Source organism: Geospiza fortis, unplaced genomic scaffold, assembly GCF_000277835.1.
Source record: "Geospiza fortis unplaced genomic scaffold, GeoFor_1.0 scaffold2, whole genome shotgun sequence".
NCBI classification, from domain to species: domain Eukaryota; kingdom Metazoa; phylum Chordata; class Aves; order Passeriformes; family Thraupidae; genus Geospiza; species Geospiza fortis.
In genome coordinates, this window is record NW_005054366.1 from 159,893 (window position 1) to 182,890 (window position 22,998).

Sequence of the window (22,998 nt, forward strand, 5' to 3'; positions counted from 1 at the left end):
GCTGCTTTCCACATCAGCAACGGGCTCTGACCCAGAGTGACTGCAGAGAACACAGAAAACTGGAAACCAGCAGGATCTATAATGCTGTTGGTAACTTGAGTTTCAACCCGAAACAGCCACTTTCCCCAAATTCTCAGAGCCTGTCCCAGGGGAAAATCCCAGAGTCCTTCCACAGAGCACAGCCCAAAGGCAAATCCAACAGCTAACCTGTCCCAAGAGAGGCAATCCTGAAGCACTGTGCTGTGGGGAGGGTTAGGGCACGTGAGGTTACCTACAGAACAGGCACCAAGGAGATCCCAAATTGTAAAACATGGGAGCAGACTCCTCCACATCTCAAACAGCTCCTTACAGAAGTGCTGGGTACCACACAGGGTCACAGCACTGCCCTTCAGCACACAGGGAATGTCCACGCTCTCCTCTGAAATCCTGCTGCCAGGACACAAGGACAAGATGAAATCAGCCAGGAACAGCACAGCAGCAGCTTCATCTGGACACCTGGGATTTCCTGAGGGGAACAAAAGCCTGTTCCTCAAGCACCATCAGTAAAAAGGACAAGAGACAAACACACCAGCACAGGCAGCTGCTGGGGCTTCAGGCTGCCACTGAGCCTTGTTTTAGTCAACATCTTGATGCCAAGAGTCTGAGGAAGTGGAAATGCCAAGACAATGTTGGTTTTCTGGCCACTGTCCTTTCCAGTGTTACAGAAAGCTGAAAACCAGGTGCTGGCTGGCTGAATGCCTCAGATGGGGATTGCTCTGCAGGTAAATAAAAACTAACAATGCTCACCTTATTCGCAGGAACCGCCTCATGCAAACTGCTCCAACCTCAGCCGTGAAGGATCCAAAAGCTCAGTGTCTCTGGATGAAAATGCTTTTGATTTCAATCAAACAATGTCAGTACTGACTCCTATTAAGAGTAGCTCAATTAGATGCAGCCAAAAGGGCAGTGGAAGACCAGAGCAGCTTTGCTCTGAGTTTTCTAATCTGTACACAGTTTGCATAAGGAGCAACAAAAGCAGAAACAAACAAATGCATACAGAATTCTTTTATTTAACTTAAATCATGTAGTACTGAAACTACTAGAAAAAAGCAGAGTAAGAGAAACTAAAGGAGCCTTAGCTTCAGCCATTCAAAATAGACAAAGTTTCTTCTTTTCATAATGTAAAGAATCCCGAGTATATCGCAATAACAGGAATAAATTCTTACAACAGAATATACAAAAACATTTTGAAATTTTTTTAATCTACTGATTCATTTTAATATAAACACAGGAATTTCTTTAGGAATAATTTATACACAGCAAGTCTTTTTATGTAATAAATTGGCCATGTTATTGTTTAATTTTCTCTTAAAAAAATTTAAACAAGAAAAATTGGAAAATGTATTTGCAACTGCATCCATTCCTTATGCACTTTCTAGTTTTTTGTCCCAGAGGTAGACAAACTCTGGCCAATCCTTTCATCTCAAACCTCACTGGTTCAGAAAACAGAAGAGAAAGGCGTCCCTGTCAACAGCAGAGAGGTTGGATCTTCAAGATATTTAAATAACAATAAATAGGGACCCTCCCTTGCTCATTTCAACAAAGCTTCCAATGGTGCTCAACAGCTTTACACAAGCATTTGAAGTGATAAGAAATTTGCAAAGAACTCTTCAATAGTAATTACCAAAACCACCTTCCCTCTTTCCCTTATGCAGTGGCATCCTTCACAGCAGGTGCTGAGCAGCCCCGAGAGCCTGGGGAGCAGCAAACGCCACTCTGCTTCCCTGACCAGTGAGGTTCCTGTCATCCATGAAGGTAACTGCCCTAGACAGCAAAGTGAAATGACCAGGTAAGAGGATCCCACCCCAACCAGAGGGCTCTGGAAGACCAGGATACTGAAGATACAGAACATTTTCCCACCTCCTTTACTCACTCACTGTATACTGGGTCACAAAGCTTGGGCGGGACAGGGGAGAGGGACAAGCCATGAACTGGACAAGTCAGCGATTCCTTTTTGGCATATTGTAAAGCTAACTAGTAACTGGTACCATGGAAAAACTGATCACAGACAGACACACCCACACACGGACACAGAAAAGTGCCCTTAAATTATATTTTAGGCATTTATAAACTACAAACATTTTATAAAATTATTCTATGTACTTACAAAACGCAATGAAACATTTAGTTAGTTCTTGTAAACCAGATCTTCGTCAACTGACTACCCGTAATCTACTGGACTTAAAGCCCTATTGAAAATGCTAATTAATGGTTACTAATCAACAGAACGCATACCCAAAAAAATATATATGAGCACACACGCATATGCACACACACAAACTAGTGAAGTCCTAAGGTACTTGCAGAACGGGCCGACTGCAGGCGAGACTGATCCGTACAGGCCGATGACCAACCACTGTCACACTCCTGGTAAGGAATTTACTGCTCCAGCTGCAAAGTCCAGAGGTTCATTTACAAGTACCGGCAATCAGAACTGGGACACCTGAGCACTGCTGCTGTGCCACAGATTAAGTTCAGGATACTACCTCAAACTTCTGCCAAGCCCTATGTCTCAGTAAATCCCCACTGCTGCGTCCTTTGTTGTCAGGCGTCTCCCCACGAACTGCTCTGTGCTGACTGACCCAGCTGCTCCATGTCAGAGGCTGTTCAGCACCTCTGAGCAACCAGTTCTGAACTGAGGTGTCCTTCAAAGCCCTCCTGTCTACTTGAGTTCTGTATCTTCAGCACCCCTGGCCACTTGTGTTGTTTCTACACATCATTCTTCAATCCTTGTCTGCACATCTACTCATGGGTTAAGTTGCAATATCTGGCTTTATCACTGGTTAGAAGGGAGTGGATCCCTTGCACCTTCCTCCACTGTTGTTCAGCCCAGTGATTAAACACACGGTTGACAAACAAAATAAGAATAACAGGAAACAAGTGTTACTTGTACTAATGGAATGAAAAGGGTTTAAATATATATATATATATATCTATATTATAGATATACATATGCAGATATATATATGTATATATAGATATATATGTATGGAGTTACACCAACAATAGGAGTGTTGTTCACTTAGACTTGGATTGAACCCAACAACCCTCAGCAGTTCCCAGAGGGCCTGACAGCAGCCCCCTCTGGTCACCAGTCATCCTGGGCAAACTGGACTTCCCTTCCTTTGTTTTAGGAGACCAAGAGGAGCATCAGTGCACCTGGAACCACACAGCACTTGGCACCAGCTGGGAGGAGCAGGGGCATCACACAGGGTGGCTCCACACCTTGCACCGTGCTCGGCTGCTGCCTCCGGTTTATCGTCCCACCAAGGAGCACCTGATTTAGTGCCACAGCTGTGTCTGCACAGCATTTGTGTTCCCTGCAACCAAACCAGCTCCTCTGCCAGGGCACTCTGCAGTGCCACTCAGGAGGGACCCAGGGCCGAGCCCTGCAGTCCCTGCTCCCCTCGGCGACGCCAGCTCCTGACCCCACCGCATCGGGACATCCTGGTGCCATTCCTCAACATGCTGCTTTGCAGGGCTGGGTGGGCTTTTGTGTTTAATTTATAAACAAACTGGATTACTTTAACTTTATTCAAACATAGCTGAAGTTCTAAATAAATTTTCCATACCAGACAAGCCAGTGGTCTCAGGGAAGAACAACATTACAAACCATATTATGACTCTATCAAGCCAACATTAATTCTCAGTTGTTCACATGCACAAACAACTCGATTTACTGTCCAAGGGAAGTCTGCATGAAAAACCCATGTGAATAAAGCTATTCAAAATGCACAAAACACAACAAAAAAAGCTATGGAAACAAACAGAACAAAAAAGGAATTAAGCTTGAATTGCAAACACAGAATGCAATGGTATCATGAAGGTGGTTTGGTCCAGGAGAGCTGACTGCCATCACACACGGACACGAGGCCTCGTGGCTGTCTTCTACTGAAGTGCTTTTTGAAATGCTTCTTGTGATGCTACGTCATTAGTGTTTCTTCCTAATGCATTGTAAAACCACCTAGGTACAATTCTACAAACCAGAAACTCGGACAGTTTTAACAAAACCCTCCTAGCCAGCTGAAAGATCTGAGGATCTCCAGTTGTGGTAATCAATATGTGCAAGGGAGGGGAACAGCCACTGCACCCAAAGGTCACTTGAACATCAAACATGGAAAACCAAACGAGTAATAGTGAAAACTTCCAATTTTGCTGGTTTCTCAGGACTAGGGAGAAACGCTCCCTTCAAAGACAAACTGTAGAAGTTAACCACAGCACTGTGTATCCAAGAAGTTGGGTACAACTCCAAGTAGCCAAGCACCACATTACTCAGATACCACAACCAACACCTGCACGAACAGCTGCCAGAGCTGGAAAAAAGGAAACATTATACAGCAAGCTGATGGCAAGCTCATGTTAGTCCTGTGTGCTTGTAAACCACTTACACACTGTCAGAGGGCAGTTAAAATTTGATGGCTGGTCCATCAGAATCCACAGTTACAATGCATATAAACAGGGGAAGAAAAGGGAACTGACTTTTTACTGGCACATTAAAAGAAATCAATTCAATGTTAGTTTTGAAAAAAAAAATAAAAAAAAATCAGTGCTCTCATCAAACAGAAGCAGCAAAGACCAAAGCTGTAAATTTGATGTAGCAGCCAGTGACAGGTTTTGGTCAAGAAAGCAACGCCATCCCGTATGAGCCAATTTATTTTTGGGTTCTGATTCAGCCAAATATCTTTTTGATGCTTGTGACATCTGAGCAAGAACTGGCAGGAATGACTTAGTCCATTCTACAGGACAAACAGAAAGAACATTCCCTTTAGTATTTCTTCTGGACCTTCAAACATTGTAAACATTTGATTTCTGTAACAGATTTCAGGAATTACTCACAATTTGAAGTTCCCATATCAGGTCAGCTGCATTTCCACTCATCCAAACACGCAGCATTTTGCTGCTGACCCAAGGGCTGCTGTGACAGCACATTAAAAAGCCTCTGTGTTTCCTTAAAGAATGGTCACCCTAAGTCACACAACTCTTGGATTTCTCCTCACAACAACAAATTTTAAGAAATTGGAGAAACCCCTTGGAATTGAGGCAAATATTTTGAGGTGACCCTCTGTGACAGGCAGTGACTGTTCCCCTCCAGAACCTAGAGCATGTGGTATATGGAGTGAGAGGTTACCAGTATCAACGGCATTTATTGGCTGCTGAGAAATGTGAGATGTATTTTTTTTTATATACACACATATAAAAAAATAAGAGTGAGGTAGATAAATGTTTGAAAAAAAAAATCAAAAACTGTCCCCCTGTCATACTCTAAAACCCTTATCTCAGTATTTAAATTCATTATGGGGCATCTCTACAGTGATTTAAACTGATATCACAAAAATAAATAAAAAATCCTACATAGAATACCTTCTTAATTAACTTTTTTGTCTTTTTCATTTTCAAAAGGGGAAAAGTAACTATGGGACAGAGGCAAGAGAAGATAATGGGACCTAAACTACACAAGCAAAAAGCACTACAAACTTTTAAAAATCTCCAGTCAAAACTAGCAATCAGTATAATTTTTCTCATTGTTCTTACTCAAAAGATTTGAACATTTCCATCCCAGAGCCACCTCTTCCTGCCATCGTTTGGTTGGATCAGTGCTAAACAAAGGCCTAGACTGGAACTAAGGTAAGATGAGCAACTGCTGCGACTCCTTGGGTGTCGACTTCCTGATGGCCCCTCCTTCCCCTCTCACCAAGGCTTCTGCTACTGAACAAACAAGCTCACTCGTCTTCTTTTGTTCTGAGGTTTGGTCTGTGATTTAAGCCACAAGCTTGGACTTGCACAGGTTTCCATAGCTGCCAACACTTCACTGTTTGCCAGTCCAGCCGCCGGCCCCAGCTCCGAGCTTCCCAGCAGCCCCACGGGAAGGGCGCGGGGGCTTCCCTTTGGTTGGGGGTGGTTTTCTTCACCAGGGCTGGGAAGTGCAGCCCAGGGGCCCTCCAGGAGGGCTTCCCCATCAGGAAGGTGAAGAGCTGGGGTTGGCTGGAGCCAGGTGATCGATGGCCACCTTAGGAACGCCCGGCATCACCAGCTGCACCTGGCACAGCTCTTGTTCACAGGGTGGAAGGGTTAAAAGAATCTTTGTAAGGATTAGTGACCCAAAAGCCTGGTGTCTGCTGTTGTACCCAACTAATAATTTAAAAAGAATACATGTGTGTGTGTGTGTGTGTCTGTGTGGGGATGGGCGGGTGGATGTGTGAACAAGCGGGGAGGGCAGGAGGGGTAGGACCCTTGTACAACAATGAATATAAACACTGAACAAGGATGCACTAAATAGTTAACCTTTTGTTTCTGACCTGAGTTTGTATCACGCCTTGCACTGTAAGAGACTCGCGTGCTGTCTGGGCAGAGGTTAGTGGGAAAGAAGGAAAACTGGGGCTTAAAAACACCACACCACAGCACTGCCAGAGTGTTCCTGTGCGGGGTGTCCCTTTTTCTCCTTGTCCCCCTCCAAGGCCCCGTAGCCCACACAGCCAAGATGTTGTAAAACAACTAATGGGAAGGAAAATAAAATTTAAAAAAAAATTTAAAAAAAAAAAGGAGGAAATGTATTTATAAAAAGGCATTAAACAGTTCATGGCAAATCATATGAAAGGTATCAGTTACTGGGAAGGAGGAAGTAAAAGTTACACACTATAGTACAAAGCATAAGAAAATTTGTTGAAGTGGAAGGGAAGGAGGGCAGACCTGAAGGTTTTCATAGATTAAATCCACAAAGATAAAGAACAAAAAAAATAGCAGCTTTTTTCTGTACAGACATATAGATGAGTATCTGAACCGTAAGAAAGTTATAAAAGTGACACAAAAGACAATGTGTATGCAAATGATCCATGGTCTAACATAGAACTGCAAGACCCTTCGAGAAGTCTTAATAATAAAGAGTAAAGGTCAACAAAGCATCATATACTTGAATCCGGTTACTGCTTTTTTTTGTCGTCTCCAATTTATGTTTCTAGGTGTTTTTTCCTTGCAAGCCTGGGAAGGAAGGCAGGCTGCAACGATGGAGATCTCGGCCGCTCATTCTCAGGTTTTTCGTAACTTATTTGTGGCGGGCAGTTGACTTTTTTGTACGAAATGCACATGTTTGTTTAGCTCACCACTGCCAGTTTTGTCCAGAATTCACTGGGATGGGGACAGGGGTGGAGGGAGGGCTGGTTCTTTACCCCATCACTTTTATCTTCTCCATCACAAGAAAAGAAAAATAAAAATCACATTTTGTCCAGTTTTGAAAGAAGATCTAGACAATTTGACTTTTTTTAAATTATTTTTTTTTTAAATACCAGTGCATGACTGAATAGAACATATTGGTCAGGATCTGTTTTGAACAGAGCAGTTGATTACTGTGCTCCTTCCATGACTACAAAAAAACAAAAAAGAAAGCAAAAAAACAAACGAAAACAAAAAACAGAGAGTTCATTTTTTTGGCAAAATTTGGCAGCGTTGAAAATGGTAACAGCCTTGGACGAATGATGGCCCTTTTTTATTCTTTTACATGTTCCTAAAAAGATTAAAGAGCAACATTAAAAATCCAGTCTTTTTTAGTTTAGGGTTTTTTTGTGTGTGTGTTTTTTTTGTTTGTTTGTGTTTTTTTGTTTGTGGTTTTTTTTTATAAAGACCTACAGTGTTAGGCAGGTGCTTGCAGGGGTACCGGGAACCACCTGGCCTGCAATATCTTTGATCTGATAAAAGTGCTGTACGGTTGAACTTGCACGCAGATATGTTTCCCATTATGAAGCAAAGAGACAGAAAGAAAGAGAAAGAAGAGAAAGGAGAGAGGAGAGAGAGGCATCAGATCTCAAGTTTTCTGTTGCTATTAAGTGTTAACATTTAAGAGTTTTAAAAGGCCAACTGTGTGCCCCATGACTGGAGTCCTTGACTGAAACAAACATCTGCTTGCATATTGAAAAAAAAAGAAAAAGACGGTAACTTGTTTACTGAAAAAAGGGTTCTCCCAAGTGCAGCTATGGCAGTTCTGAAGATCCACTGAGGTACAGTAGGCTTTTGAATATATTGTGATTTTCTTTCTTTCTTCCCCCAATGCCTGTGTTTGTGTGTGTTTGTTCCTGCGAGGATCAGCAGGCCGAGGACTGGGGCAGCGGCAGGGCCCGCTCGTTCTTGCGGCCGCCGTTCATGTGCGCGTACGGCTGCCGCTCCTCGAAGCTGGCCCGCAGCACCACCACGCCGGGGCCGTTCTCGGCCTTGTGTCCTGAGTGCTTGTCAGTGGGTTGCAGGGTAGAGGAGGGGTCTAAAGGAATGCTCTCCATGTTCTCAGTCTCCAGGTCAAGCTCCTCTGTGTCCGGAGGCTTGTTCTCTTCACTGTAGAAGAAGGAGACCTCTTTGAAGGCTGGGTCCAGCTCGTCTTTGATGCTACCGATGATTTCCAGGAAGGAGGGTCTCATTTTGGGGTTGTACTGCCAGCACATGCGCATCAGTTCGAACCTGGGCAGGGAACACACAGGACAGACATTTACTGAGGGGCTTCAGAGCCATGACTGGGTCAGGCCACATGTTTTAGAGAATCATTCCATCCCCAGGGAAGGCAAAGTGACAGAGCTTCCACAGGCCGAGATCCCCAGGGTTGTGGGTCCAACACCCATAACTGGCCATTTGCTTAAGAGCTGGACTTGATGATCCTGGTGGGTCCCCTCCAGCTCACAATATGCTGTCAATCTGTGTCACATTTCCACCTTCCTCTCATCACCCATTTACTCCCACACCTCCTACCTCACCTTTCCTGCTCCCTCACACACACCTGCCCACCCCTCGTGTCTCGTGGGTACCTGACATCCAGAACCATTGCACTTTTATTCTGACTTGGTATTTCTCTTTTTCCTCTAAATTACCCTGTGGTTACTCAGCCATAAGCTACGTGATTTCACCTCTTGGAGTATCTTTTTCAAACAACTCATCCCACCCCATCAATACTGCCTTGGAAAAAAATTAAAATAGGAAATACACACAAGGTAAAGCACTGCCTTTTTCCCCTGAAAGAAGAAAATTACATTAAAATTAATTGCAATCCCCAGTGGACATTTACCAATCTCAAAGACATTCTCTAATCTTTTTATTTTAAAATTAGGTTGTTTTCATTTACGGCCAGGGATGCATTAATATTTTACAGAGTGTGAGATCATCTGTTTAAGCACATCCATGATTAGATCTGTACAATGTCCCATGCTGGCAAAACAAAACCACAAAATGAAACTGTAATACAGACATAATGAAAACAGCATTTTCATGACACAGCAAAATTGGATATTCCCAGGAGATCGCCCTGAGCTTTAAACATAACACAGGAAAGGATTTCACCGTCTGTGAAGGTGGAATAGGGATGTCTTCTGTTAACACAGCACAGTAATAGGACAAATTTAAATAAGAAAAGAAAGATTAGCATTAATTCTTCCAGCCAACCCTCTGTGTACACAGTGCTCAGAGGAACATGCTGTGTGGAGGAAGTCACTGCTGGCCAAAACTACTACTCTGTGCTGGAGTAAGAATGGATCTAAAAATAAAACAAAGCCAAGAAAGATCTCTCAGTTAAGGTAATGCATGTCTCTGACTCACCTGCCTGCACTGGGACCTGCAGCCCCAGTCAGACCCCCTTGGCTTGCTGGGGTTTATTTCCCACCTGTGCCAGCCTTCCCTTAAGCCAGGTCGCCTGAACTTTTAGCTTCAATTCTAGAGAACAACAACACCGTATTTCCAACTTCCACAGATTTTCAGAGTGCAAACAAGCAATTCTATTTGATCTTTTCATTAGCTCTCACTGCCTTGTGCCCTCAGTTGACCAGATCTCTGCATCAGTGTGGAAAAATTTCATTTTAAAATTAAATAGACAAAACCAAACAAATCCACTCTCTTTGTATCAGACCTAAGCTCATCCTGCTCTAGAACAACCTTTCCAATAGGACTGACACTGAGCTGGAGAAGCCTGGGCTCTGCAGCCCATGGTGGGTCTGGAGAGAGTTCAGGAGCCCTGGCCTGAAACAAAACCCCAGCAAAGAAAACCCCAGCCCAGAAACTTGGGAAATTGGGAAATACTGCTGCACCTCCACTGTGCTCTCAGCTGATGTGAACCAGCAGAGAGGGCAAGTGCCTGTGTTTGGGCTGCAAACACTGCTGAGTGCTCCAAGCAAACCCAAAGCAATCTTCACTGAAGTGCATCTAAAGTGCCCAATATCCCTGCCAGAGCTCCACTGGCAGCGCTCCGCATGAGCAAACGTCAGCCACCTGAGAATGGCCTTGTGACACCCAACTGGAGCTGGCAAAACCAGTCTGTGCTGGGAGAACTCCCTGGGTACTCAATGCTGCATTGTAACCGCACGTAGACACGTAAACACTGCCCAGCTCCTGCTTGTTTTTGAGTCTGAAAAGCCTTTCAGAGCAAAAGCCGAGCCAGACTATAAAACTGCACCGTACCCTCACCCACAAGGGTGAGGAAAGCTTGAGACATAAATATATAAAATCCATTTCTGTTACTTCATTGCAGTTTCCCTTCCAGCTGACTGCTGTGTCCCTGAATAGAAGCTTGGCTGGAGCCAGGAACTCTGGATATTCGCTGGCGCTGCGCCCCGAGGCCTAAGGGCAATGCTAAGGAGATACCACAAGCAGCGGAGTAATGCATGTGACATCAGCACAAACAAGGACATGTGATGTTTCTTTTAAGCCATTCCAGATTTAAAAACCCTACAGAGTTCCCATAAAAGGATTTTTTTTTTCCTTTTTAACTCTGTGTGTTCGCAGGCCTTGTTTACATTATCTTAAACAAAATAAAAACCTCTCCAATAGACAATGGAGGAATTTACAGGCTGTTAATACAACCTGAGCAGATTTATAAAGTACGTTCCTGACTGGTGGCAAGCGAGCTCCAGGGAGCTGGAGGCACCACCATGGGTTAGGGGAATAGCCAGCATCCCTCTGTGCATCTTTTGCTCAAGGAACTGAGCAGAAACTGAGCTCTGTTTTGCACAGAGACAATAACATTAAAAAAAAAAAAAACAAACCAGAAAATGGAAAGTTTCTATAGAAGCTGCATTCCATTTGTGCTTTGCAATACACTTGATTTGGTGGGGAAAAGCAAAAGGACCTCTCCTCCCCTGCTGGTGCCTGTGCTGCCAGTGCCTCTGCAGAGCAGACTCTGGGTTCTGAGCAGGAACAAAGGGAAATCAGCACTGCGTAAATAGTCTACAATGCATGTGGGGGAAGCAATCCTGCTTCAAAAACAGAGTGGAATTCCAGCCCCCACAACTTTTAAAAGCCCCATGGGAACACACTGTCTGAGAGCTTCAGCTGTACCAAAGCTCAGTGCCACGCAGCCGTCACCTGATGAGCAGTGCCATAACAATGGGAGGCCATAAAAACATCACTGAGTGCACAGGAAGGGGAGAAAAACAGCAAAGCTTCTCCTGGCACTGTCTTACTGAACCATCTGTCTTATTGCATGGTTCTGTCTGCAGAGCCACACGAGCTATGCCAAGAGGGTGTAGCATAAACACAACTGAGGCTTGTTTCACCCTGTACAACAGTAAAGAGCCTCCAGAAATACCCTCCCCTTTGTGCTTTGCCCTTTTCACAGGGAGTCACCACCTCCCAGACACAGGACAACCCCCTGTAAAATCCCCCTTTGCCCAAGCATCCTCTGCCCTGCTCAGCCACACTGCAGAACAGAACCTCTCCAGCTCCACCTAAAAGCCACTGACCCCCTGTGCCAGGCTCAGGGGAGCACAGGCACTGACAAGCATGACCAGGGATGGAGACCCTGACAAGCATGACCAGGATGGAGACACAGAGGGTCCCAGCCTGCCTGCACCCCACAGAATTCATGGGGGGAACACGAGGGCCTGAGGGGAGCTCCTGCTCCGTGGCTGGAGGGTGCATGGCTGTGTCACCATCACATCACCTGCATGGCTAAAAACAGCAGATTTGGTGACAGCAAGGTTCTTCTCTCTGTTCTCATCGACACTTCCCCAGAGCAGTTACCTCCTCCACCTGTTATGGAGGTTTCTCTCTGTCAGCACACTCCCCTCTCTCCATAGACAGCCCCACTGATGCTCAGACCAGAATTTCAGTTGCTTCCAAGTCAAACTAATTTAAAGAACAAAGTTCCTGTGCTTTTATAGGTACCCTGTGAGACACAGGAGCACAGAGCTCCCCTTCTCACCTGGTGCTAGACAGCACCAAGCCCAAGTGACTCCCTGCAGCCAGGCTCTGCTTTTGGGACATTCTTGAGTTAATATCAGGAGTCAATACTAAAGTATCACAGACCAATCTCCACTAATAAGAATTTGTGCTGCCTAAAAAGTACCTCCCACTAGCACAGACATGCCAAGAAACCTGCCTTTAAACACAATCTTGTAGCAATCTCCACAAAGAGGATCCCTTGGTTTACAAAGGGTTTCATAAAGCACAGGAGAAAGCAGTGGCCTGGGATGCAGAGTAAGATCTCTGTGCAATTTCAGGGCTTTTAGACACTGTTAGAAACACCCTCCTGCCCATGTCCTCATCTTCCTGCAGGTCCCCAGCTGAGGAGGAGGTTATGGGCCCTGGAGAGGACCTCTGCCTACAGAGCAGGTGTGGTCCTGCCAGCAGTGTGTGGGTGAGGGCTGGGAGCAGCGGGGAGGTCACTCACTGAGGGTGGCACAGCATTGTCACAGCTCCCTGGGCAGGGAAAGAACTGAAAACACACAAAGAATAAAGCACCACAGGACCATAAGAGGTTTTTGATTGCCAAGTGCATATGCAGGGAACAAAGGTGAAGGTTACTCCTGGAGCTCTCTGCTGTTATTCCTACAAATGCCTACTTGAATTTCAGCAGATTTGGGTGTCTGTACTAAAACAAAGACAAAACAAGCTGAAAGGGAGCAAAAGCAAGTCACAATAAGGTCATACTTTTTTCCCTCCCGTTTTTACATTTGGGATAAATCCAAGATGCTTTATACTCAACTTTATCACTAGAAAAAAAGCAAACAAAAAAAGGCACCACCAATGTGGATGTGCCTTAGGTCTGAGTTCAGCTCATTCCTTTCTCTGACAGAGCAAAGCAGCACAATTCAAAGCAAGATTTTTTTTATTCAGCACCTCTGTCTGCACTACCAGGCTGAATCCTGCTGGGCAGAACCAGCCTGTGAGCAGCTTCTCCAAGAGAAGCAGCACAGGAAAGGCCTCAGCTCTTACACACCAGGGCAAAGATTTGCTCTGCCAGACTTTAACCAAGCTCTCCCAGCTCACAAGCCAGGACCCTGAAAGTGGATTCATCCAGCAGCAACAGCCCTGGAGCAGAGGAGATCCCCTGAGGAGGGGGAGGAAGGAGAACTGGGTGGGCTGCAGCAGAGAGAACTTCTGGCCTGACTCCCCTGCCACCCTGCTCATACCACACACACCCCAGCTTAACAGGGAATTTCTAATGCTGGATCTCTCCCCACTGAGGCTGTTCTCACTGCAGAGGTGCTTTCACCTGCGAGCCCAGGGAGCTGAACCCATCACATCCCTGTCCTTCCCAATTGTGCCCACCCCACTACACAGCTCTGACTGTGTTAAACAATGTCCAGTCAATCCGACTGCCAGGAATTCTCCACAGCATCTCGAAAGGGAAGGAATGTGAAACCAAGGAATCACATGGCAGCTACACCTCCCCCTGCATATACCACCCACCCCCCTCAAACAACAAAACAACACTGCCTGTCATCTGAAACCACAGCCAGGCTCCAGCCAAAAAAGCTATTTTCCTAAGAATCCCAAGCAGCTGAGGCCCTTAAGTGATTGTATCCCTTCTGGGGGCCTCCAACAAATTTCAATAACTGCAAGACGCAGTATTTCCTTCCCAAAAGTCAGTTTGGGAAGTATATCAAAGCAATAAAGTCTGAACAACTGAAACTGCTGTACACAAAGGCCAGCAGAAGTATTTCAGCAATGTAAAGCTAAAAACTGAAGCTGCTGCACTGCATACCCTCTGCTGCTGTGAGGCTTTGGGTCGATCCTGGGGCAGGGAGAGGTTTTTCTGTGGAAAACCTCACCCTGTGCTTGCAGGGAAGGAAACTGTTAGCAGGGGGGATTGGTTTATCTCAATGGGACAAGTGCTGTGGCTGAAACAGCAGATCCAATCCAGCTTCAGATACATTGATTTATCTGTATGCTGAACTAAAAACTTGAATTCCAGTGTTTACACACATTTCAGCTTGTCCCACGCTCTTTTCTCTCTTTATGCCCAAATTTAAGCAGAAGAGAGATGATTTAGGCACAGAGCCTCCTGATGTAGCAAATGTCACTTATGAAGTGACATTTTTATGAAGTCTCATTTTATTCAGTAACACAAAGCTTGGATTTTGTTTGCTTATTAGAGGAGATAGCCCAAGGTGAGGTTGTTTTCTGGAATGTCTCACCACCATAAAACACTGGATTGACAGAGACTGAGCAGCCCCCCCTGTGGTAGCTGGCAAGGGCAGACCCTGCAGGGCTCAGGAGGCACAAGCTGTGCCTGCAGGGCAGTGGTGGCACTTACAGCATGTCAGGACAATTGTCTGGCTTTTCCAGCAGCCCCCCTTCCATGACGAAGCGCAGCACCTGCTCGTTGGTCATGCCCTGGTACGGCTGCTCCGCCAGCGTCGCGATCTCCCACAGCACCACTCCGAAGGACCTGCAGGGAACAGCACAGCTTTAGGCTCCCAGACACCTTCACAAGGTGTATTTCCCACAAGATGCTGAGTGCTGGGTGCCCATGTGTGTTTTCTTTTACCAAAGAAGTCCAGTTGCTCAAAAAACACGAGCCTGTGGTGACAGTCACAACCCCTCCCTCCAGAGACTGCTGACTTCAAACACCTCCATTCTAGTGAGAAAAGGGCTCAGGTGGGAAAAACTCAGTCGCCCCTTTGTGACATGCATGTAACTGTGTTCTTGAAACACAGCTTCCAGCTCCTTCCAGATAACTACAAAGGACAGCAGAAGTGAAAAAAGCAGTTTGTCTAATAATAGGAATTGATTACTGGCAAAGGAAGATAAGCATAGTTATGTAATTGGGTAGTTTGGACGTAAGTATTGACACTTTCTAAAAATACCTCTATTTAAAATTAGATTATTGAGCAGACACAGCTCAAATTGTCCGCCCTGCACTGAAGAGTCATCTACTTTTAGAGCTGCTGGGCAAAGAAGGAAAATCTCAATGCTGTCTGAGTTGTGGTAAAATGCTGAGTCAAGCTGAGTGAAAAACACACAGTTCCACTGGGGGGGAGTTATGAAAACAGGAGTCCAGTGCCATTAGCTGGTTATGGCCCTGTGGTTTTATCTTTCAGATATCCCTGGGATCCAAACTGGTTTGCATCTGGAGCCAGAAGCCACAAACTGCCTTGCAATTGTTTTCCTTTTAGGGGAGGGAGGGACAGGGGGTCAACTCAACATTTGGGCGCCTTTGAAGCTTCTTTGATCACCGCAGGGATAACGAGGACAAGTCTTGCACACCTACTCGTCAGATTATCCTAACAAATAAACTCAGATTGCTCCTTCCAGGCAACTACCAGCCTTGGAAGAATGCAAGATGCTGAGGATTTATTTATAGAAATCCACCCTCACCCTGAACAGTATTACATTAATTTTAAAATGTCCTCCTTCCCTAACTACAACAAAACCAGCCCTGTCTAATTACCTCATTCTTCAGCCTGAAAAGCATTAAAAGAATGAGTTGCTAAAATAAAGCTCCACCCTTCAAACCTCCAGACACTCTTCCTTCCTGCAGTTGCCATTTCACCTTACAGTTTATAAATCCTGGACTCCAACCACTCAACAGGGTTTTGTCTTTTTGACATCTTGGCTTCTAGAACTGATCTCGAAGAACATGGAGCTACATGTCACAATATCTGCCCAGAAAGGCAGGAAAAACAATCTCAACCTTTTCTTTACCGTTTGATGCAAATAAATGGCCCCTAAAACAGCCAAGCTCCACAGTTTACACTGAGCAACTTCAAATCTGAACCAATAAAAGGATTCAGGGAATTTTTCCTGGCATGAAGAGACCTCCAATGTATAGTGTCTGGTGTAAAAGTCACTGAGAAGGAATGATCCTTTTAGCCATAAACAGATGAAGTAAAGAGACAGTATTTCATGACAGTGTTAAGTCAAGTTCCACTACATTTGGAATTTAGATTGAAATTTCTCTGTAGCTGTGGATACAAGTTCTAAACAAACAGCAAATTTCTCATGTTGAGCCTGTTTTTTTGTGTGCCAGACAAGAAGACCCCTGTGAACCAAATTTCAGAGTAAATCACTTCCAACAATTAAGATGCCAAACCATCCCAAAGAGAAACTCTCTGAAATACCCACGAGTACTGTGAGCCTCCCCTCCATAAAACCATTTTTTCCCTCTCTATGCTTACAAGTAAAAATCTGTCAAGATTTTACTGCTCCTCCTCTTCAGCTTTCCAATCTTGTAATCAGTAAACTCCTTTGCAGGCCAGGATATTCACTCAGATTGTCCCACTGATGAAGTGCAATACTGTTTGCACAATCCTGCTTTGGACTGAGCAACCAACAAATCCCAAATCCTGGAACCCCAGGATGGCTTGGGTTGGAAGGGAACTTAAAGCCCATCTTGTTCCACCCCCTGCCATGGTCAGGGACAGCTTCCACCATCCCAGGCTGCTCCAAGCCCCATGCAACCTGGCCTTGGACACTTCCAGAGATGGAGCAGCCACAGATGCTCTGGGCACCCTGTGCCAGGGCCTCACCACCTTTACAGGGAATAAATTCTTCCCAAAATTCAATCTAAACCTCCTCTCTTCCTTGTTAGGGAAGCATTCATGTACTTCCTGCAACAACTACAGCACTAATTTATATCTGACACCGTATTTGGCGTCACCTGGGGTTTTTTTTTGTTTGGAATTTGAGTTATATCTAGTACAGAATAACATCACTTAAGAGTCCCAGGCTAAAAGGAAGCACGTGTGGAACACACATGGGACATCCCCAATGCTCACCCGGAGCTGCTGCTGACCCCGTTGGAGGCAATGGCTGGACCTGAAAATTCCTGTTGTGTGGTTGGAACAGGCAGCTCTGCCAGCTCCTCTCTCCAGGCTGGGTCAGTTCTGCATCTGGGGATTTTCTAGTGATAATCCAAATTTCTGTCTGCTTTGTGAAGCCATCACAAGTCCCAAAATTCTTTTACTGGGGGGACTGCCAAAAGCATGCCTGCACTGTTCAATCAGATAAATGGCTGATACAGGGCTTCCCTTCAACTCAATGTGGTTGTTTTCATCTGCTTCCAAGTCTGAGGGTTAGTGGATTCAAAAGTAAGTTACTAGCCATATGTAAAATAAAATTTAAGCATCATTCTGGTGCTTTGCTTTTTCACTTTAATTCCTCTTAGGAACTTTTTGTACAGAGCTGGTGCTGTGAACTACAGACCACTGACTCCAAACTCCTCAAGCTGCTCAGGGAAAATGCAGTTTACTCCTAAAACACCATTCCTACTGATTTCTAGACATTTGGAGGCAATCAGCTGCCAATTCTGTAACAGATCAGCAGTAAAGACATCTTGTTAGGAAGGCAGAGAAACCATAAAAGACAGAGGAGAGGTTTTGCCAGTACACAACCATCTTCTGCCAAGTCCTCGCTACCTATCTCCAAAAGCTGGGGAGTGCGTGGGGAATTGTTCCAGGGAATTACTTCTCCTAAGTACACGCCTCTATTAATAACTGCCCAGATACAGCAAGCATGCAGTGTGCTTTGAAAGAAAACCCTATTTCTGCATCTTGCAGTATAAACCAAGCAAACAAAGCTCCAAATGGAGAGGGATATGCACAAGGGAGAACTCCCCAAAAAAGCCTGCGAGTGTACACAACCCATGTGGGGGAAAGTGATGTTATTTACACAGAAGATTTTGATGGAAAAGCAGGTCAGCACTAGGAACCCTTCTATATTCTTGGCAACTTTAAATGCTTTTCTTGAAGGAGGACAATTTAAAAAATGACAACTTGCTCTTCCAGGTGAAAGTAATATTTTTCAATGCACACTGATTTTACAACGAACAGCAGGAAACATGCTGCCACCTCCAGCTCTGGAAATCCATTTAATTTCTGCTCTCCCTGAGAGCAAAATTCAACCTCACGAGTTCTTGCTGAAACACGAACTCATGGAACAAGAGAGTTACCTCTGAATGGACAGGAGAAGCAGTACCCTTAGTTAAGCCTACTAAAACAAGAAGAGAGGCTAGAAAGGAGGAGGTTAAAGCAATTTTTTAGAGCTCTTTTTTTGTTACCAGACGTCGGAGTGCGTTGTGAAGACTCCATCCTTCAGCGACTCCGGGGACATCCAGCGGACAGGCAGCAAACCCTTCCCTCCCTTCCGGTAATAATCTGTCTCGTAGATATCTCTCGTCATGCCAAAATCTACAAGGTAGAAACACTCTGGGTTTGTGTGAGAAAATGAGGAACATCTCCCCTTCCTACAAGGCAGAGAATCACACTTGGCTGTGAGGAATCTGCGCTGCGTTCCCACGACACTCAGCTCTGCAGACACTTCAGCTGCTGCCTCAGGGCTGGTGACCTTCCCTCCCAACACCAACAGACTGTGCCACTGCTTCAGGGGTAACAAGTCTGAATGGTTTAAATATAGGAATGTGAAAAGTTGCAGCATTTATGCTCAAGCTTTGCAGTAAGATGAGTCTTCTGAGGGTCACATAATTCACTAATTGTTCCCCAAACGCAGTGATTTTCATTTTTTTTAAGGAGCGTCTTTAGTTAGTACTTATAACCATTGTGTTTAATTGAACAATCTCACATACTGAAGGAAACACTTCTCTTAGTTTTCTTTTTCCTATTTCCAAAGGTAATTCCCAGTTTCTGTACAATATTCTGTTTCAAATGCCACAGAGGATTATGCTGTTCATTTGTAATTAACACACCCAAATACTAAAGACATACTTCCAATTTATATCCATGCTTAGCTGTAAATTCATAAGCATTTGCAAGACTTGTATCTAAAGATGCTCATCCCCCTGACTGTAACTCAGATTTATTCCAGTGTTTTTTCTCTGCAATCAGTCTGAGACAAAATTGCTGGGTCTCACACTTGCCTATTGAATCCAGTTACTGTGTTCTCAAAAAGTTAACAAATTAGAGGTCATCAGTCTGATATTAAATGCTGTCTGATGACACACAGGGCAAAATCCATTTTACCAACACAGACCTGCAATTGCCCCTTTTTTTCCCCCATGAAATGTGCACAGAACTCCCCCAGGTCTCTCAGTTATCACCAGTCTGTGGTGAGTGACCAAGCAGGGGTACCAGGGACACCAGTACCCAGGGTGATTATGACTAAAAAGCCCATCTGTGCAGCTCTTCCATCACTCCCACACACCAGGGTGACTTTATCCCAGCTGAATGGAAGATTCTTTCAAAATGTAATGCAAATAAGAAACAGACATGCAGTGAGCACAGGGTAGTGTGGCATAAAGCTCTTCCTCTGAGATCTGAACAGTCTGAGTTGGTGTGTTCCAGCCAAGATGCTCCTAAACTGTTTCAGCATGAGGGGACTTTCAATGCTGCTACATAAACAAGAGCAGTGCAGCACATTTACAAAGTGCTTTTGGGGTAACCATGAACACATTAAAGGGAAGAAGTGCACCATATCTTCAGTTTACAGAATTGTAAAACAAGCTGATGGGGGCAGGAGGAGAAAACTGCAATGGGAAGGATTTAGGCTGACTTCCCACAAACCTGCAGAAAATACACAAAATCCCCAAAAGATCTTATTTCCTAATTAACTGACTCAAAATGAAATCATTTTTTCTTTCTCCCAAATGACAGGATTACTTACACAAATTATCAAAATAGCTGAGTTAAGCTCTGAGAAAAAGAATTAGTTTCCTACAGCAGAAGGCTGCTGCTATACATGTTATTTTAATATGCACAACTCAAAAACAGCCAACAGCTTAAAATCACTCTCTCTGGAGAGAAGACTGAAAAAACTCATCTGACACTATTTTGGAGGGATGGTGAAAGGAAAAAAAAATTGGTGATCTAACAGCAAAGCAGAAGAAAAGCCATTCAGCTGTCTGGGAAGCAGAACTCCAGTTTAGACTGGAAAGCACCCAGCTGAAGTCATTCCACTTCCAACTCAGATACGATTTAAAATAATCCTAAAATTCTCATTCTTGAGTCAATAAACAGGAGGTAGAATTATTCTTGTGCATTGTCAGAGACATGAATGACACACCAGTGCTAACTACACCATCCACCCAGATGTCTGCAGTACCTGAACCTAAATCACTGCCTCTTTTTGAACCCACATGCTGTACTGTTGGCTCACTGGAACAACAGCAAGCAGAGGTATTCCAGAGGTTTCAGCTCAGTGTTAACTGCTCACAGGTCTTAAATCACAGTAATCTTCACAAGGAACATATTTCATTCTGCAGATATTTCAACTAGAGTTCAGCTAAAAAAAAATAACAAAAAGTAATATAAAGAGCTTTCTAAGACTGATTTTCCAGCATGATTGTATGAGCTGTGTCAGGGTCAGGACAGCCCACCTCCAATTTTGACTGTGAAGTCCTCGGCCACCATGCAGTTCCTGGCAGCCAGGTCCCTGTGCACGAACTTGCTGGCGTTGAGGTAGGCCATGCCGTCGGCGATCTCCCCCGCCATCTGGATCATCTTCTTCAGCGTCGGCGGCGCCTGCCCGGGGTTGTTCTGAGCAACACAAGGTCAAACAGTTAACAGGCCACAGCCACTCTGCTGTGCACATCCTGGCCTCGTGTTCCGTTCCTTTAATTTATCCACACTGGAATTTCTAGATCAAGGGCAAAAGCTGCTGAGCTCATTTTCTACATAGGCTGCTGTGATTTCAGTGGCGAGTGACCTGTGTGTCATCTTTATCCTTCAGACTCTGCATCATATGAGACAATTTTAGCTGTTAGACTGATGGCCTATGCATGAGAGTTTGCACAGGAGCTAAGATAACAGATATTTACTTTCCAGCAGGGGCAATGGGCAGGACACACAACATGAAACAATTATCCTAACATGTGTTCTTAAACCAGCCAATTTCTGTAACATCTTGATGGGGAAGTAGATCAGACAAGAGACCTAATGCAAATCTGGAAAAGAGGGCTCGGTGGCACAAGAAGGGACCTATTCCATGCGGCACCCTGGGCTGCCTCATGAAAGAGCTGTTGGAGATCACACAACAGTTCATGTTTTGTCCTTAGACTGAAGGAGAAGGGCAGGAAAGGCTAATTGCCTGCTGCTTCCAACGTGAGGCTGTCTTGTTCAAGATGATTCAAACTGAAGAAATAAACAGCCAGCCACTCATGACTCACCTCTGTGTCTGGCCTCAATGATCTCAGGTAACTTTTGAGGTCCCCACGTGTCATCAGCTCCATGATAACCAGTGTAGGCTGGCCCTGAGAAACAACACCAAGCAGCCGAACCTGGCAGAGGAAAAACAAATGTTCAGTACAAGTATACAAGCACAGCTAATTATTATTTATTCATGTTGATATGTAGCCCTGTGGGAAAGGTCTGAATGTAGATTTGGTTCCACTTTCTGACTGGGATCTCACAGTAATATCACAAAGCTGTGCAGAGTTGAAGCTAAAATCCCAAATTCAGTCCCAGAACAGCCTTGTGTCCATGAGCACCAGGGCTGGTGAGTCACAGCCTGGTCCCATCTTCAGGACTCACCACATGGTGACAGTTGAATTCCTTCATCACCGAGGCCTCGTTCAGGAACTCGATCCTCTCGCGCATGCTCGCGGACTCGTTGACCGTCTTGATGGCCACCCTGGTCTCCGGCTCATCCTTCACCACTCCCTTGGCTATTCCCTCGTACACCATTCCAAAGGAGCCTTGCCCCAGCTCCCGACACATGGTGATCTTCTCCCGGGGCACCTCCCACTCGTCAGGAACGTACACTGGGGGAGAGAGAACAGCCCTGGTGTTCCACAGTGCTGGGATCCCTCCCTGCTCCACCACAGCACTGCCCTGACAGCTCTGGGGCTCAAACCCCACACAGAACGCTGAGACCTTGCACCATGTGTGCAAACAGGCCAGGGGCTGTCCCACAGAGGCAGGGGGATGGTGGCACACACATAAATCTGAAAGAAAGGTGGACTTGAAGCGGCCTCACTATGGTACTGACATACTGAGATAGAAATAAGGAACCTCAAAGCCAAAACCAGGGTGGGAAGAGACTCAAATCAATGCTTTAAGTTAAATCTTTTCTTGGAATCCTTGCTCTCCTAATTCTCCCAGACAGCATCAAACAGACTTGATCATCTGTATCAGTTTAGTGTCTGCTGTATTCCCTATTAACACTGAGTTTATGGCTAGAGGGAAGCAGACTCTGATCCAGCAGTTCTTTGCATGGCACTATTCTGATCCCTTGCACACACCATTGCACCAGCAAAGGCAGAACTTGCTGCTGCTGCTGCAGGTCTTTGATCTGAGGCAGAAAAGAGCTCTCAGAAGGTGACTGCCAGGAGGCAGGACTGCCTCGGGCAAGAAGACATCCAAGTACTCACTGATGCTGCTGCCTATCAGTCACCAAAGGAGGGGACAGTTGTGTCACATGCTCTGCATGGGTGAAATGACAGGATGAAAACAGAGGATTATAGCATGAACAGTGACAGACCTTCAACCCTAATGGTGCTGCTACAAAAAATAACAGTAAAATAATCTGCTGCCACTCTGGGTAAAGCCATTACTCTCCTGGGGGCTTTGGGAAATACTATTCCAGCAAGAATTCTACAACAGCAGCACCAAACGAAAACATAAACAGGAAAACTGAGGCCTCAAGGACATTTTTCTGATGTTGTGATTTCTTCAAGTAGTGGGTTTGTTTCAATAGGGCCAAACAGAGCTTAAAAGGGCAAACATGAATGAAAGACCACAAATTCATTCATTCTTCCTTCACTGCAGTAAAAGCATCACTGGATGAGTAGATGTTAATCTGAAAGTGAAACTAGTGAATCCAAAT

General features: G+C 45.0%; 1 protein-coding gene across 2 annotated transcripts in view; it reads right to left on the reverse strand.

Annotated features, from left to right (window-relative positions):
* Positions 1 to 1,029: 1,029 nt before the first annotated feature.
* IGF1R (insulin like growth factor 1 receptor) overlaps positions 1,030 to 22,998 on the reverse strand; it is a 170,488-nt gene continuing 148,519 nt past the window's right edge. Inside the window, exons 16-21 of one of the 2 annotated variants that reach the window (XM_005424221.2) lie at positions 21,705 to 21,934; positions 21,341 to 21,451; positions 20,552 to 20,711; positions 18,281 to 18,410; positions 14,537 to 14,671; positions 1,030 to 8,478 (exon numbers count right to left, since the gene is read on the reverse strand). In XM_005424221.2, the coding sequence (XP_005424278.2) occupies positions 8,112 to 8,478; positions 14,537 to 14,671; positions 18,281 to 18,410; positions 20,552 to 20,711; positions 21,341 to 21,451; positions 21,705 to 21,934 (1,133 nt within the window). In that variant the 3' untranslated portion in view covers positions 1,030 to 8,111. The remainder of the gene's footprint in view (positions 8,479 to 14,536; positions 14,672 to 18,280; positions 18,411 to 20,551; positions 20,712 to 21,340; positions 21,452 to 21,704; positions 21,935 to 22,998) is intronic. The other variant, XM_005424222.2, reaches the window with a different exon arrangement.